Here is an 18,093-nt window from a genome sequence, read left to right on the forward strand (position 1 = left end):
TCCAGAACCTTCAGCTCAGTCAGCACTGTGATGTAGCGATCAGGGTTGGTGGCCTGTCTGAGTTCCAGGAAATCCAGAAGTAGCACTACTTTCCTACAGTGCACATCACTTTACACACTCTGAGGGCTGCATCTCTCTTTTTTTTTCTTTTTTTTTGTTGGGGAATTAACATGTTGCCACACTATGGACTGCTGTTTTGACTTCAGCTCAGAGTGGTGATGCCATGTCTTGTCACCATTAATGGCGCAATCCAGGAAACTGTCAGCTTCAGCCTCATATTGGTTCAGTAGATCCTGACAAACATGCCTACGATGTTCCTCCTGTTGCTATGTGACTACCAACTGGCACAAACTTTGTAATATTTCAACACTGCCATCATCATTTCCACCATATTAAAGCTGATATTCAGCTCCATACAGTTCACTGGTTGTAATCTGCCGATTCACATGGATGAGCTGATTGAGAAGGCCTTCATTTCATGGTGTTACATATGCGAGTGGCTGTTCATAACATAGTTCATCTTTCATGTCTCTGTCACTTCTACTGAAACACACCGCCAACTGTCTCACTGTACTCACATCCACTGTTTGGTCTCCGTCAACATTCAGCAAATGTTGATGAATGTTGATGGATGCTGTTTTTTCCTTGTGGAGAAATTCACTGACACACCTTTGCTTCATCCATGCTTCCATGTCAGACACCACTTTGTCAGACTGCCCCTCTGCTGCCATCTGTCACACAGCAACCAAATGTAATGGAATATTGGCAGGAATGTTCAGCCTCTACTGCCATACCACTAATATCCATCTCCGATGTCATGGGCTGCTTTTGGTGTAGCCCAGTACTATCTACAGAAAATATTGGCTGAAGAGACGTAGGCTGTCCAGCTCAGGAAATTAATGTACTGATTTGGCCACTGAACGCATGACTAGGCCAACAGCCCTGCAGTTCACTACGGACCGTGTTCCCTCGCTTTCTGGTGGTTGAACAGAAATTAGCAAATTTCATGTAACTATGATAGTTAGAGCTTATATTCACCTGATCAAAGAAACAGTGCTGATCCTAGCTATGGGAGTCTTCAAAAATCCTCACACCAGCTCATGTTTTACTCAGCGAAGTTCAGCTGGCCAAGTCCTTGGTTAAAACATGAGTTCTGCCCTAGCCAGTACTTGTTGGTTTCTTTCTAGAGTTTATGACAATGCTAATGGTTTCACTGAATAATCCATTTTTTCATCTCATTAGAGACCTAGGCTTGCTAAAATGGAGATTCTCTACAAATCAGATCACATGCACCATTAATCAGGACAGCAATCCCTTAGTGAAGAAAGCATATAAAGTATTAACCATTGCCTCCTCTGTCTATATTTTCAAGTTTTGTGTAGCAAAAGCAGTTTATCAGCTGAGTGTTAAGAAATTAGGCCACCGCTGCAAGGCATCCACATTCAAGGCTCCCTGCTTCAGCTATGTCTTTGAATGTAAATTCCAATACAATATTGATGATTTCATTCATCTTTCAGCTTCCCTTCCCTTCCCTTCCCTTCCCTTCCCTTCCCTTCCCTTCCCTTCCCTTCCCTTCCCTTCCCTTCCCTTCCCTTCCCTTCCCTTCCCTTCCCTTCCCTTCCCTTCCCTTCCTTTTCAGTGTACTACAACTTTGAAATTATGGGCTTTTAAATCTTCTTTTCCATTCTTTACTATCCTTCTCTTCAAGCTTGTTTCCCAGATCCCTTCAAAGATAATGCCCTGTAATTCCTTATACTGGCTCACACATACATTCACTTTTTCTGCATATCCCCATTTCTCTGCTAGCAATCATGTAGCTAGGCTTCTCAATGAACTTGTGTTCTTCTGCCTTGGACCTTGTATCTTCCTGTCTAAATCACCTGCCTTTCCAGTTTACAGCCCCAAAGGGCTTTTGCTAATCTTCTCACGTCATCTCCTTGTTCCCCTTTTTCTCTACCATACTATTTGTTCCAAGAGATAATTGAAAAAAAAGCTACTGACTCCTACTCCTTTTGATTTGCTTTTCCCTTTTCTACCATACAGCTGTTTTTTCCACCTCTTGCAATGCCACAAGTGCACCCACAGTTCAGGCCCATTAACATTCTATCATATGAGCTGCCTTGCACTCATCCTGTATTTTGTTCTTTTCCTCAACTAACCTGGCTTCTCAGTTCAAAATATGTTTTAGTCTCTCTGATTTACAACAAAATTCTCAGTCTTCCCATTCTCTGCTGTTGTTTCTGTGATTTTCCATCTCAGTTCACTGAATGAACTCCCTCTGGTTGCTATGTGAGGTTAACTATGTTGGGAAAATGGATCTCTCTCTACCTTTTTCCCGAGAATACTATCTGACTCTTTTAGTCTCCTGACTACCGTCTTATGCTTTGATTTTAAGTCATTTGTGTCAGAGGACAGTATTTCGCCTTGGGTTTTCAGAGAACATAGAACAATTGGGTTCCATTCTTTGGCTGCAACTCAGAGCTGCCACATCACTGCAAATAATAAATAATGGCAGAATAATGAATTCAGTGCTTTAACACTGCCATCCTCTGGCTAGTTTTGACCGTAACATTCTATATATGACTAAAATCTTGAAGTTTTCTTTTGTTTCACCTGACGTGATATTTACAGCTGTAAAGTTGTCTGAGTACTGGAAATAACAGAAAACTTTGTGTTACATCCCTTCCATGCCTTTTGTTTTCTGTTTTGCTTCATATGGTGAAGTATTGAGGCTGATAACGCAAACATTGAAAAATTAGAGGATTCCAGGTTAAACTGCTATGTACAATTAATTCACCTGCATTACCTGAATGATGTCTATGTTTTGTAATATATTTTTCCCATGCATAACAAACATGCAATACTTAACATTCAATACGCATATTGATGCAAAACAGAAATCATGAGTGATCTGAATGTTGGTGTGACACTGAAAAATCTTGCAGCCTCTACCTTATTTTGGAAAGTTCTGAACGAGAGTTGTCTATTTTAACAATCTTTTTTCTTCATATTTTCTTCATTATTTTCTCTTTTTGAATTTTTTACCCTTGCATTTATTGCTTTTCCTTTAGTTAATTTCTGTGATACAATCAGACTCATCATTTTTAGGATTACTGATACTTGATTAACCATATAATTATGGTTAAAACTAGTTGCATATTACATTTCTTAAACAACTGCTGAAGTATTAGCCTTAGTACCAGTTTTTCTATGGCAGGAGACTGTGGAAATCTATTCAGATGTGAGTTTCAATAAACTTAAAATGCAGATGCATTATAAGAAATTTTTGACAAGAATAGATACAAATATCCAAAGAAGAATGTGTTCTCAGTATTTCGGTAATTAATTTTTTAAATTCAATTTATTGTTATGTGCTGAAATATTACCCAGAATTCTAGGAAATGTAGAAGAGGATTATGAGTGCAAGGATGAAACATAATTGAATTCTTAATTGAAATGACTCATCTAAGCAATACAGCAACCTGGACTGCCTGCCTGAATGTAAAAACCTTCCTAAATGGTGCCCTTACAAGAGTACAGCACTAAAAGCTTGACCTTAGTACATCTATAAGAAATGTTACATGTCAGAAAAAGGTTTGCTCAATGAGGGTCTGCAGTTACAAATTGAAAACTTTTTTTTTTTTTTTTTTTTTTTGGTTAATTATAAGGCAACAGGGCTTGGTGTTATTCATTTTGTCTCAGTCAAAATTGTTCACACTGGGAACAAAGCTTACTAAGTACTTAACTGATGTATGGATCTTAAACAAACTGTAAAGGCATGAGTTTTGTTCATCTTGATGCTTACATGGGAAGAAAGTTATAAATAGATGATCTAATTAACACTTCAAAAAACAAAATCTAAGGTGAGAATAGGAGTCTTCAATTATAATGATTGCGAGTAAAGTGTCACATGAAATTTCACTTATTATGAAAACCAATTTCCTTTGTTGTGCATACTAATGCAATTGTTTTTTTAAAGAGGATGTTTATTTTATTTTTTATACATTAATGCTGGATTTTCAATGCTTTCTACACCCTTGTTCACTAGGAGACTTGTAAGGATGGTCCTTTATTTTAGCAGTTTAGAACTGAACCATAAACACCTATTTGGTAGTGAAATTTGTAGCAGATTAATCAAACAAATGAACAAAAAAATCTTAACTTCTATAATTTACAGGTGACAGAAGATAGGATATTTAACTTGTTTTCACTGTCTTACAAACATCTGATTTCCACTACCCATCCAATCCGGTATCTACATAAAATTGCAAATTATGATTCACTAACAGAAGATACGCATAACACAGAAAAATATTCTACTTCAGAAAGAGGACAGAATAACTTTCCAAAGGTCTTCTCTTTGCCTCTCTTGAATTTATTTATTTTTGACCTTCTACCTGGACTAGGATAAAACTAGGATGTTTGATAACGTCCTGTACAACGTTATTTTCACTAAACTGGAGAGGCATGGATTTCATGAATGGAACTGGCTGGATGGTCACATTTCAAGTGCTGTGGTCAACGGCTCAATGTCCAGTTGGAGACCAGTGACAAGTGTTGTTTCTCCAGGGTCAGTACTGGGACAAGTGCTGTTTAACACCTCTGTCAGTTACATGGACAGTGGGACTGAGTACATCCTCAGCAAGTTTGACAGCAAAACCAAGCTGTGTGGTATGGTCAACACACTGGAGGGAATGGATGCCATCAAGAGATACCTGGACAAGCTTGAGAGCTCAGCCCTTGTAAGCCTGGTGAAGTTCAACATGGCCAAGTGCAGGGTCTTGCACCTGGGTTGGGGCAGTTTCAAAAGTGAATACAAGCTGTGTAAGTACAGGCCTGCAGCTGTGTGGAAAAGGATGTGGGAGCACTGGTAGATGCAAAAGTTAGCATGAGCCAGCAATGCGCACTTGTAGCCCAGAAAGTCAACCATGTCCTGGTTCTAGAGACACTGAAGCACTGAGCAATCATAGAATCAGAGAATCATAGAATTGCTCAGGTTGGAAAAGACCTTCAATATCATCAAGTCCAACCACAACCTAACCAAACTACCCTAACTCTTAATAACCCACTGCTAAATCATGTCCCTGGGCACCACATCTAATCTATTTTTAAACAGATCCAGGGATGGTGACTCAACCACCTCCCTGGGGAGCCTATTCGTGTTTAACCACCCTTTCTGTAAAGAAGTTTTTTTTTCTGATATCCAGCCTAAACCTCCCCTGGTGCAACTTCAGGCCATTTCCCCTCATCCTCTCACCTGTCACCAGTGAGAAGAGACCAACACTGCTCTCATCAGCAGCAGCAAGAAGCTCAACTAAGGATAATGCTGGGTGTTGCACCTGGGACATAGCAATGCCATATTCAGGCACAGATGGGACACGTGCTGGAGAGCAGTGCAGCAGGAAGGGACCTGGGGATTCTGGTGCCCGCAGGTCAGCATGAGTCAGAAGTATGCCCTGGCAGCCAAGGGGCGAACTGCATTTTGGGGTGCATTAACACAGCACAGCCAGACCGGCAAAAGAAGAGATTCTCCTGCTATATTTAGCATTGATGCAGCCCCATCTTAAATACTGTGTGCATTATAAAAGGGTGTTAAGGTCCTTGAATGTGTCCAGAGGAGGCAACACAGTTGGCAGAGGGTTGGAAGGCATGTCCTGTAAGAAGGGGATGAGGGCAGTTGGGTGGTCCAGTCTACAGAAGAGGAGGTGGAGAGGTGACTTCACTGCAGGGAGGCAGAGGGAGGTGCCGAGCTCTGCTGCTGGACACAGATGACATGATGCACAAAGTTGCTGGAGGAGTTTTAGACTGGGCACTGGGAAATTTTTTTACTGTGAAGTTGGTCAAACAATGGATTAGGCTTTCTAGCAAGGTGGATGATGCCCCACCTAACTCAGGATATTCTATTAATATGGTTTGAATTTTTGGATGGTCCTGTGTGGAACAACAAGTAGGACTTAATGATCCTTGTGGATTCCTTCAAACTCAGAATATATTCTATAATTCTGATCCTCTCCTATTCTATCCTAAAAGAAGTCTAGCTAACTGGTAAAGGGGAGTGATCCTCCCTATCTAGTCCATGCTCATGAGACTCCATCTGGAGTACTGCACTCGCTCTGGGTCCTCCAGCAGAAGGGAGACATGAAACACATTAAGAGTGTTTCCAGAAGAGGGCCACAAAAGATGATCAGAGGGCTGAAGCACCACTCCTATGAAGACAGGCTGAGGGAGCTCAGTCTGGAGAAGAGAAGGCTCTGGGGAGATGTTGTGATCTTTCAGTATTTAAAGGGGGCCTACAAGAAAGATAGGGAGGGACTCTTTATCAAGTACTGTAGTGATAAAAGAAAGCGTAATAGTTTTAAACCAAAAGAGGGTAGATATAGATTAGTTATAAGAAAGAAATTTTTCACTATGAGAATTGTGAGGTGCAGGAACAGGTTGTCCAGAAAAGTTGTGCATGCTCATTCCTGGAGGTTTTCAAGACCAGGTTGGATGAGATCCTGGGCAACCTGGTCTAGTGGAAGGTGTTCCTGTCCGTGGCAAGGGGCTGAAACTAGATGATTTGTAGGTCCTTTCCAACCCAAACCATTCTATGATTCTATGACAAATTATAAATCTTGTATCTGAAAACTTACAAATACCTACTGTAAATAAATGGAGGAAAAAGAAAAAGAGAATATTTTGAAGCAGAAATTGAATTTTTATAGCTTGAGTTGAAAAAATCTTAACAACCAAGATATCACAGTTCTCTTTAGTGTTGTGAAAATCAGTATTGGTTGTCTTCAGAATTCTGTGAAACTTAGTACATCTTCATGATAAGCTTACTTTCAAAATACTGCAGAAACAAATAAAATCATAAATAATGAAATAATTATCCATGACGTCAGTAACACAAGTGATTATTCTCTTTGAATTTTAAACATTTCTTGTGGCTGGAAAGACGTACACACAATTATAGCCCAAAACATATGCTAAAAGAATTTCATAATGTACTTACATATCACTGGCAATAGAGGAGTTCCTCGACATAGACTTTGGAGAAAGATCATAGTCACTGTCTGACCGGTAAAGGAAAGACTCCCTACGCTGACTGTGGACAAAATTTGCTTGAAGAATTAGCCCTGATCCAGGGCTTGTCATGGGATCCAAGGGACTTCGTCCTGATGATGTACCATTGTCCACATCGAAACTGTAAAAAGAAAGGATAAAAAGATTTGTGCCATTGGAATAAGAATATTGAAGGTAACGAACACTCTTCTGGCACATTTATCACTCGCAGATTTGCTTCTCATTAACTGGAGAAATCACGATCTGGTCAATTTCACTGCTAAGGCAAAAACAAGGTACACAAGAAATATACTTTAAAATGGCTGTAAACCAAAAAGTAAGTCTGAAGAAAGCTAAATTTGGTAGGGGAAAAAAACAAACCACTATTAGGAATGCAGGAACCTATATGCTTCTTTGTATGCTGATTACCTATGAGATCTATACATCAGAAGCATGACTCAGTTCTCTTCTTAAGGCCTCATCTCACCTGAGCTGCACCCTAATTACTCCAATTCCCAATGGAAGGTAGCCAGTGTTCTTTTTGTTATGGATCACCCATTCCTCATACTTCATTATTACTGAAATACTTCAAGAATGTATTTTGTCTTTTCTAAATAAATCAAGCATGAATAATGTGTATTTGCATGCATTAGAGGGAGATAGTATTTTACAATTGGGTTGAGGAAGTGAGCTCTGTGATCACTGCCAAACAGAATGACTACTGTGACCATTCTTGTCTTATGCCTTTCAACTTTGCAGTTTCAGTCTAGTACTTCTAGTTATTGTTTGGTAGTTCCAAGGGAGCACTGCTGTCATGAGAGACACACAAAAAAAAGACAGAGAGAGTTCCACAAAAGGCTCTGAAAAACAGTACAAAGACCTTGAATGGGACTCAATTAATTAGAAATCAGTGCAAGATAAGCAGCGCTGGGTGATGCATTCATGGCAACCTGTGCTGTTTTGCAGTCTGATTGCTGTATTTGGTACCAGGCAAGAGTCTTTTTGGAGTGTGTAGCTTAGTTTCTAGATTTCATGTTGTTGCAGTATGGAGTCTTGAAAGTCATGAAGGACTGATTAGCAAGATTTTGTCTGCATATGATAAAATGTGCACCCATTCTACTAGGCCAGAAGTAGAAGAGGACTTCTGTTTCTCTGGTTGTTTGCATCTCTAAAACTGAAGATTAATTTTAGTTTTAAAGCATGTGAGAAAAGATGTGTATGAGACCTTGGTTTACAAATACTAAGCATAGTAACAGGAACTGAAGTGATGCTATTGAAGCACAAAGGAACGATGCATGAACAGAGGATCTATCACATAACTTTTTAAGTGTCAATAAGCTTTAGGATCTAACAAACAATTCTAAAAATAGGCCTTTTGAAAAGAGTATTCACATGATTCACATTCACTGTTTTCAATCATGTCTAATGGAAGTTGAAGAGAAAATAGTTGGTACATATCAGCTGTTGATAGACTTCAGCCTGGCACATGTCACAGCAGGTACAAGCTACTCTCTGCGCCAGCTTGCTTCGTGCTGTTATCTACCACTGACCTGAGGCTGCCTTGTCAGCAGTGGCAATGTTTCACTGAAGTGACAGCATTCCTTCAGCCTTTTTGCATGCTGAATGAACTAATCAAATAAATTTACTCTGCCTATATATTGCCTCAGAAAGGGTTTTTTTTTTTTTCCAAAAAAGTTATTAAGAAACAGCTTTTAACAGGCATTAAACAAGTATTTTGCAGGTAGAAATCAAAGCATATATTAAATCAGCCATAAAAATCTGTAATAAACCAGTACAGGTTATAAATACAGATTATTAAACAAATCAATTTCAATAGATATTTCCAAAACAATTCACTAGCAATTAACACTAAGACATATACACTTAAGCTTAAGGGTAGTGTAAATGAGGATAAACATGACTGGCTCAGCAGGAAAATGTTAAAAAATGAATGTATATTAAATTAATTTTCTTCATGGTGGACATAATTGTTCAAACACATAAAAGGTTGGATTTCACTGGATTACAGTAACATACGGTTTTATTTGCAGATTTGTTTTTCGCCTGCCTTTTGTGACACAATATGAATATTCCCTTATTAATTTTATTTTCTCCAGTCAAAAACTAAGGCCAAGCTTCCATGGATAACTTCACTGTCAGGTTATTAAATATTGACCATAAAAAGATGAAAAGTTACAGTTATTTGGCAGTGAGAGGCTCCATTACTTGTACCACCAGATAACTGCATGTGCAAGATGTGCACATAGCTCTTGTGGTAGGAATTTTGTGATACTCTTTTGTGTCCACTAGATGGGTGTCAAAAGTAAAGAAATTGATCTAGGTGAATCAGCTAGGATCTGGCTCAACAAACATCTTTTATGTAAATACCTACAATGAAAACAAGTGTTCCATGCTACAGCAAAAGAGTGAATGTGAATATAGCACTGGTGTGCCAAAAATGTGTCTGTATAAAAAGTTTCCAAAATGCTACTGTATTCAAGTGTCTTTAACTTATTGAGACGTGCTAGCACTTCTGGACATAAAAGGTTATAGAAATCTAAATGAAAAATGCTTTAGTATGTTGAAAATAAAATGTTCCCTTCTCTGAATCTTGAGCCTCTTGTGCAAGAAATGGAGGCACTGATCACACTGCATCAAGTGAAGAGAGAATCAGAATGGGGAACTCAAGACTTTGAGAACAAGTTGCTTTCTTTATGCATGCACCTAAAAAAGATTAAAAAAAAAAAAAAAAAAGAGAGAGACAGATATAGAATGGGACAAACTGTCTAGTTTGCCTGGGCAGAAGCTGCAGAAAGTTGAATGTGGTTCCTTCATATTTATCTTTCCATTCTTGTAAAGTTTTAAACTGCAGCGAGAATATGTTGTGAATTTAAAAAGTGCAGAACCAGTGATAAACCACATTCTTTTGTTAGTGTTATTCTTTTGTTAGTGTACTCCTCTGCCTCCTTGCACTTTTTGATAGAGGAGGCTCTTAAAAAAGGAAGAAAGAGCGTGGACGTAGTTAACGAGGGTACTAGAACTGTGTTGCCACCTTTTCATAGACCCATTAACGTGCCCATTTAAAGATATCACGGACCTGCATCCAGTGCCAGGCACTCTGCACGACTTACGTAAAGCTGAGCTGCTGCTTTCTGACAGGAGCATCTAGCACAGAATGCATCACAGAAATTTCTGTGTTCAGAGCTTCCCTGCAACTGCAGAGATGTTAAAGCTACAAAAAACAGTGCTAATTCAGCAACTTCCACATGCATATTTTTACTAAATCTGTTATGACATTGCTGGATACTGTTTATCTTCAAAGCCTCTCTTATCCAGCGTTCAGTGACAGCAAACGTGGCATGAGATGGAAAATCAGTTTTTTTCCTTTTTTGGCCATTCACTGTGTTTGCACGTCTTGCCCACTTTATATTGTCCAGGTTCTGCGCAGAGAAGGAGATAAAGGTGGTGAACTCTCTTCAGTGACTTGTAAACTTTCATGGCTGACCTTCCCCATGCTCCTAAGGACTAGAAGTGTGCTAACATCACAAGCTATCTTCAGGGAGATAGATGACTGATGATTTGCTTGAGACATACTGGGAATCTGTGGACAGGTTGAAGATCCTAGATTTCAGCAGCACTGCTTCAGTGTGAGCAACTGCACTACTTCCCTACACTGTCAAAGAATCCCTCTGCAGACTTCCTTTCCAATTCTTAAATAACTGCTCTGCTACTCTCTGCAACTTGCTAAAATGAAGGAAGGAGAAAACTTACTTACAAAATATTATCCATCATTACATAATGAGTAATAGCATCGTAATGAATATGTACAAGAGTTTGTAACTAAGGATGAAAAGAAAATCTTAATATTGTTCTTACCTACTACTGAAAGCTTAGCAATTTTATCTTTTAACTGCCATTCTTTTTTGTTTGTTTTTGTAGAGAAGTTAGCAATAGTAAAAGAGGGATTCCACCTCAAAATTAAGAATTTAGTAGATTTTGTATAAGTATCAATTGCATTCCTGGTGTTCCCCTAGTAAGTTGGGCATTCTAACTAGGTTCAGCCTCTCCTGCCTTGGAAGCTATGGGGAGGAAGAGAAATTAACTGATCCTATAGGGACACCTTATCTTTTAAGGCCATCTTTAACCATTATAGGATGAAGCAAGACCTGAAGAAGCTAAGTTTGTCTCCTGTTATGGGAGTCCATTGTGCTAGTGCTGAGCAGTCTTCCCAACCTTTTACCTGCCCAGTTATCTACATACCCATCTCAATGTCTAGAATTCCCAGATGTTCTATCCTGTATTTCCACTTGGAAGCAATAATCCCACCATCAGACTGAATGGGTTTATTTTCCATAAAAGCTGTAATTCACTGAAGCTATCCCCTGCGGCAACCTCCTTTGGGTATGGCCTCCTTTAGAGCAAAACCAAAGTAGTAAAACTTTATTTACATCTCCAAGAAGAGAGCAAGCTATTTACAGCTTGTGCCCCAGGCCAGGGGCTCACACATAGACACATAGAGGAGACAGCTAGTAGACAGTAGAGTAATGGAAAGATCACATGGTTCACTCAAATGCAGAATCCCAATTTGCTCCTTGGAATGTTTGAGCTGAGAAAACTTGGCATAGATGTCAGGTGGGCATCTCACCTGGATGGCCCTCTCAGGGAATGGCCATAGAGAAAGGCCACAAGCACCCATTTCTCATAGTTCCGTATGAAAATCCAGAGTAGGGAAAGGCTCTGTAGGAAGGGATATGACAAGCAGGGTGTGTTCTTAGACCCTGCACAAAGTTTCTTGAAATATTGTTACCAGAAAGCATTCTGAGTAAGACAGACGCTGATTCCAAGCTCTCAGTCTGAGAGAAATAAATGAAGAAGAATGTGCAAGGAACAAATGAAGACTAACAGATCTTCCTCTGGAACAGGGATTATCTGAAGACAATACGAAGAACTACATTCTCTTTTATGTATTTTAGGCAGTTAAATTCTGTTTCAGCTTAAAACAAACTACATTCACTGAGTTCAGTGAATCCAACTGCAAATCTGTCCAAAGATTTGCTAATACACCAAATTATTGTTAAATTTCTTTGTTAAATATGGATTGATATGGATGACACACTTCATATTAATTAACTAGACCAGACAAACACTTTGATTATGTTTTTATGATTTCTCTTGGACCTTTTTTTTTAATTTCTTATTAATAAGCGAAGTATTAAATTGATACAGCAGCTGACTGGGATTTCTCTTTTGTTGCCAGAAATAGTTTTCCAGAATTTAATAATGAGGAAAAAGTAGCATTTGCTTTATCAAAATGAGACAAGTTGCCAGTAATCAGCCCTTGTCATAGGTTCTAACTGGACTGCAGATGTTTAACAGATTAACTTGCAGCATCAGAATTTAAAAAAAAAGTAGGAAAAAAAAAAAAAAAGAAGAGGTAAAAACAAATCAGTGTGTTTATATAATTGAGTTGCAGGCCTGAAGTTCATTTCTTACATTAATTCCCTGTCTAGTACCTTTCAAAATGTTTCCTGACTGACAGTTTCTATGCAGTGATGCAGGACAGACCACATCTGGTTTTCTCTTCCTACTTTCTTTCCCGTCTCCTCCTCCACATCTAACAAAAGCTAAAGACTTGAAGGAAATGGGGGGGAAGGGGGGAGAAGAGGAAGAGAAATATTTATACTGACAGTCAAGAAGAAGTATCCTGCCATCACTCCAAATTTGGAGAAAAAAATCCTTTATATGTGATGTAACTGGTATTTTTATTTTCTCGATATCAAAGTTAACAAAACCTGTTACCATTGCAGGTTGTTTGTATGTTCAGTGAGTTGTAAGCAAATGATAATAAAAGGAACATATGACCTACATCTGAATTTTCTTTTACCACTGTAAATTTGAGAATTCAGGCCAACTGCCCACTTGTGGCTTTGGGTTTCCAGTTAAGCTATTCAGCGCAAGTAAGCTCTATGGTTAACTCCATTTTTAGATACACTGTGGATAGATTTTCCAGCATCAAGACTACAGGGAAAAGAAGAAAATATGCCGTTTCATGAAGTTTCCTTTTAGCAGTGTAACTTGGCTTTTGCTCTCAGCAAACCTGCTTAGGACATTAAATTAAAGGCTTAATACTAATATTAAAAGTCCAAAGAATGGGCTAATAGAAAACATGTAGGAAGTTGAGACTGAAGTAAAAAGATTTATAAGAATTACTCTACTCAAAACATGTTCACAAAGGAACTCCAACTATCTGTCCGAACTTCCAACTCAAGATTTTCAAGCGAGAGAATTAATTAGGAAATAGAGACAGCCTCTCAAACCATACTGCTGCATGTTTTGTTATGAAGTTTGCAAGCAAGGAGCTTCCTGTAATGTCTATTCCTTATTTTAGGGGATTTTGCTTTGAACAGTGTCATGATACTGAATTCAAGGTGTATTTCTCATCACCTTGCTATTCTGAATGAAACATCAGTGCTCTGAATATTTGGCACATAAGCCTGTAGAGGCTTTGCTGAAGTTTTAAAATTAATTTGCTTCTACTCCACCATAGTAGGACTTTTAAAAATTATTTATTTTATTCTTTCCTCAAAAATGATCACCCTTTACTTGGCACTCTTTATTCTCTGTGCTTGGTCCTTGCAAATGAACATCTTTGTATTAATGTAACGTACAGAAATGAATCCCGGGTTCCAGATACTGTTACATAAATTCTATGTTTTGATGCTTCTTTGAAACTGAAATATTTGGCTTATCACAGCATAACAAGAATGCAAAATAAAAATAAAAAAAAAAAAAGTGGGAGAAACAATATTTTTGTTTCTTATTTTCCAAGTTATCTTTGCAGGGTTCCTAATAATTTTAAGTTGCTTTGTATGATTTTTCTATCTTGTAATCCCATTACGACCAGTTTCTTCATTTTTGGATTTAAAAAAAGGCCATGAACACATTCACTCGCTCCCCCAAGGCTTCTGGTGAAATCTGTGGTCAAGGTCTGAATGAGGAAATCTGCAGAGAATATTGAAAAATCAGAGCTCTTTTTGAATGATCTAAGGTGAAGAAAGCTAAAAACCACATCGACTCAAGCCTAGAAGTGCAATGTCAGCAGGACTGATAGTTTTCCGCTTTACTGTTGTCATGAATTAATTTACAGTCTATGATAACAATTCACTTAAACCATTATTTAACTATATCTGTTCTTATTTTCCATCCTTAAAATACCCTTTCTCTGGGCTGTACATGTTAAAGCACATTAAAACTGTTTTTCAAAATCATTTAACCTAATTTCTTCAAGAAATTCTCAAACAACACTTTGCTCTTCTTTCTGAGTTGACTTTTGATCCAGCCACCCCACTACTTTTTCTGCAGCACTACTTTCTGAGCAGGATTTGGAGACTGGAAAGCAAAACCAACTTGCACTGGGTGTGAGATTATAGCATGCATTTACTGTAATTTCAATTGGCATTAATATTCTTTTATTTTAAGTGCATTGGAACCAAACCTCAGAGCATTTCAGAACATTTACCTAGCAATTTATAAAAACATGTAACCATCCATCAAGCTTAATGACTAATCCTAACATGTAGCTCCCCTAAGATATTAGTGGAAAGCCCTTCTTTCAGGAAACCTGTAATATAACATGAACATAATGAACATAACATCAGAAATGGATTGCAACAGAAGGAAAATCCAATTCGCTGAAAGAGCTCAGCTCCCTCTTTCAGTGAATTCAGTTGGATGTCATTATCAGAAGCAGCCAAATTGCTTTTATGTTCTTTCTCAGTTAATTGCGTGATGAAGCAAGCACAAAAAAAAAAAAAAAAAAAAAAAAAAAGAGGCAATTCCTCAGAAATATAATATTTAAATCAATATCCTGCAGTACTGCTGAAAGCACACAGAATACAGGAATCAGATATGTTAGGCCCCAGGCCTAACACTGCCATGGGTTGGGAATCATCCTGAAAAAAATTCCATGAAGCCTTCATATGTAGCCACAACAACAACAACAAACAGTCAGTGTAGTCACAGACGATATGGTTACATCTACCCTGTGCTTAATGTCAGAGATCTTTGGAAAAGAGTACCCTAGTCAGAAGCTGACAGGAGAAACTAGCTGTTCCTCACTCTTGCATATATGTATACAGGGACTGCACCTGGAACACAGAAGATAAGATGTGGGTTTTTTTTACCACTGTGATGTGCACTCACAGACATCTTAAAGAATACTACGCCATCTTCAGAGAAGAGTGGACAGTAACAAACAGGATAAGAAAAGCTGCAGTTGTCTTTTTAGGGTTAAGAAAGTGTTGTTGTAGGTTCCAGTGACAGCTCTATGAAAAGGAGGTATCATTTTATTTGACAAGCAACAATCTTTCTCACACTGCTGTAAAATTCTTCTGCTTGCAATAAAATAATGTTGGCAATAAATTAAATATGATTTCTACCTGTACAAGAACTCTTGTCAGAACACATTAGTGGCAACTGCCACTTAAATCATAGCATATATTTCCTAAAGGTTAAAAACTGAGGGTATTAAGAGTTTCTGAGCCCCTAATATTTGTACTTCTTTTTTTTCATTAAAAAGATTAATTGAATGCCTTTTTACTTCCCTTCTCTACATACTGATAGTTTATTTGTGGGATGGGCTTGTTTTGCATGTCTGTTTCTGTGCTATTTATTTAGTTTAGCATATTTGTTAAATCATTAATTGTTGCCAAATCCCTATGCTCCTACAGCTGTCAAGGTCCACTTCATGATTTGGGCTCTGAAATTCTAGCTGCAGTTCTGCCACATACAAGCAACAACCTTTAAAGGAAACAAAAAGGTCAGGAGACTGAGGTGGAAAGATGCCAAGGCATATATTGAGTGTACGTGCTCATACTGTATATAATTAGGCCTTTAAATACTGATGATATGATGATAGACCTTGAGAAAATTCACCTAAAAAGCCAGAAAAATAATTCACATCACTAGTCCAAAACAAATTATAATTTACAGTAACGTATCATTTTTGGTATTTTTTTCTTGATTTTTTATTCTATTATTTTAATCATGTATTATGTTATTGTAATGTCTAATAAATTTTAAGAGATCTGCTTACACTGTAGAGCTCACCTTTGTGCTGGGGAAGATCATGGTACAGATCCTCCTGGAAGCTACGCTGAAGCACATGGAACAGAAGGTGATATGGGGTAACCAGCATGGCTCCACCAAGGGCAGATCCTGCCTGATCCACCTAGTGGCCTTCTATGATTGCCTTAATGGACAAGAGAAGAATCACTGATACCATCTGTCTGGACTTTAGTTAGGCCTTTGACATGGTCCCTCATCATATCCTTGTCTCCACATTGGAATGATATGGATTTGATGTGTGGATTTGTCAATGGACAAGGAACTGATTGTGAGACAAAACTCAGAAAGTGGTGAACAGTGGCTCAATGTCCGGATATAGATCAGGGGTAAGTGGTGTCTCTCAGGGGTCAGTACTGGGACCATTGGTCTGTAACTTTTTCATCAGTGACATCAGAAGTGGGATCAAATGCACCCTCAGCAACTCTGTGTGTTGAGGTTGACACACCTAAGGGATGGGATGCCATCCAGAGAGACCTAGACAGGCTTGAGCATTTCTCAGGTGAACCTCATGAGGTTCAGCAAATCTAAGTGCAAGGTCTTACACCTGGATAACAGAAACCCTCACTACCATTACAAGCTGAGGGAGGAAATGACAGAGCACAGCCCTACTGAAAAAGACCTGGGAGTACTGGTGGATAGGAAGCTGTACATGAGCCAGCAGTGTGCCCTTGCAGCCCAGAAAGCCAACAGTATCCTGGGCTGCATCAAAAGAAGTGTGGCCAGAAGTGTGAGGGACGTGATCCTGCCCCTCTGCTCTGTGCTGGGGTGACCTCACCTGGAGTACTGCATCCAGATACAGAGTCCTCAGTACAGGAGAGGCATGGACCTGTTGGAGCGTGTCCAGAGAAGGGCCACAAAAATGATCCAAGGGATGGAAGAGTTCTCCTACAAGGACAAGCTCAGAGAGCTGGAGGCTGTTCAGCCTGGCAAAGAGAAGGCTCTGAGGAGACCTGAGAGTGGCCTTTCAGTATCCAGAGGGGGAGGTGTAAGAAAGAAGGGGACAGGCTCTTTAGCAGGATCTGTTGCAGTAGTACAAGGGGAAATGGTTTCAAACTAAATGGAAGTTTTTCACAGTAATGGTGGTGAGGTGCTGGAACAGGTTGCCAAGGGAGGTGGTGGATGCCCCCATCCTTGGAGACATTTGAAGTCAGGTTGGACCACTCTGAGCAACCTGATCTAGCTGTGTGCCCCTGTTCATTGCAGGGGAGTTGGATTAGATAACCTTTAAAGTTTTCCTCCAACTCAAACAATTTTGTGATTGGATTGCATTCATTCTGTGCACTCAGAGAAGTAAAACCACAATGAAAGTTTACAATTTCAGTCTTCATCAGCGTATTTATGCTCAACATGACTAAACAAAGGTTCCTAAATCAATCCTAATACTGACATTTTTTTCTCTTTTGCTTGATTTTTTGACCATAATGAGCTGCATATGAAGCTACTGTGCTCATGCTTGTGCAGTTGCAGAGATACTTCCTCAGGTATAATCTCTACTCTCTTGATTTTGCCATTGTTTTTCTCAAGTTTTCTTCTCCACCTTCTTGTAGATTATCAAAAGCCATTCTATTGGACTACCAAAGCATTCAGACTTTAAATGCAGTGCTGCAGATTTGATTTCTAAAGGCTAGTACTTAGATGAACAAATGTATGTTACATTTTGATTACAAGATATGTTTGATTGATCTTATCTTTTACAGACTTCAAGATCATTACAACATCTCATCTATATTCTCATTATGATTAACTAGCATTATAATATGTTGTTCATTGTGCTCCTAGATTGTCAATAAAGTTTTACTTACTTAGGTGAGATCCCTATTGTGCACATGATTGTTGGAATCAGAAAGCAAATGCTAATAATAGAATGCTTTAGCTGTTAACAAAACATAAACATGCTACAAGATGTAAAATCACTACATATGT

General features: G+C 38.7%; 1 protein-coding gene across 12 annotated transcripts in view; it reads right to left on the reverse strand.

The window, feature by feature from the left end:
- Window positions 1-18,093, reverse strand: part of PDE4D (phosphodiesterase 4D) — a 586,915-nt gene that overhangs the window by 111,054 nt on the left and 457,768 nt on the right. For all 12 annotated transcript variants that reach the window (XM_040656476.2, XM_040656475.2, XM_004937252.5 and 9 more), the window contains one exon: window positions 6,995-7,186. In XM_040656476.2, the coding sequence (XP_040512410.1) occupies window positions 6,995-7,186 (192 nt within the window). The remainder of the gene's footprint in view (window positions 1-6,994; window positions 7,187-18,093) is intronic.

The sequence above is a fragment of the Gallus gallus genome, chromosome Z (assembly GCF_016699485.2).
Source record: "Gallus gallus isolate bGalGal1 chromosome Z, bGalGal1.mat.broiler.GRCg7b, whole genome shotgun sequence".
In the NCBI taxonomy this organism is placed as follows: domain Eukaryota; kingdom Metazoa; phylum Chordata; class Aves; order Galliformes; family Phasianidae; genus Gallus; species Gallus gallus.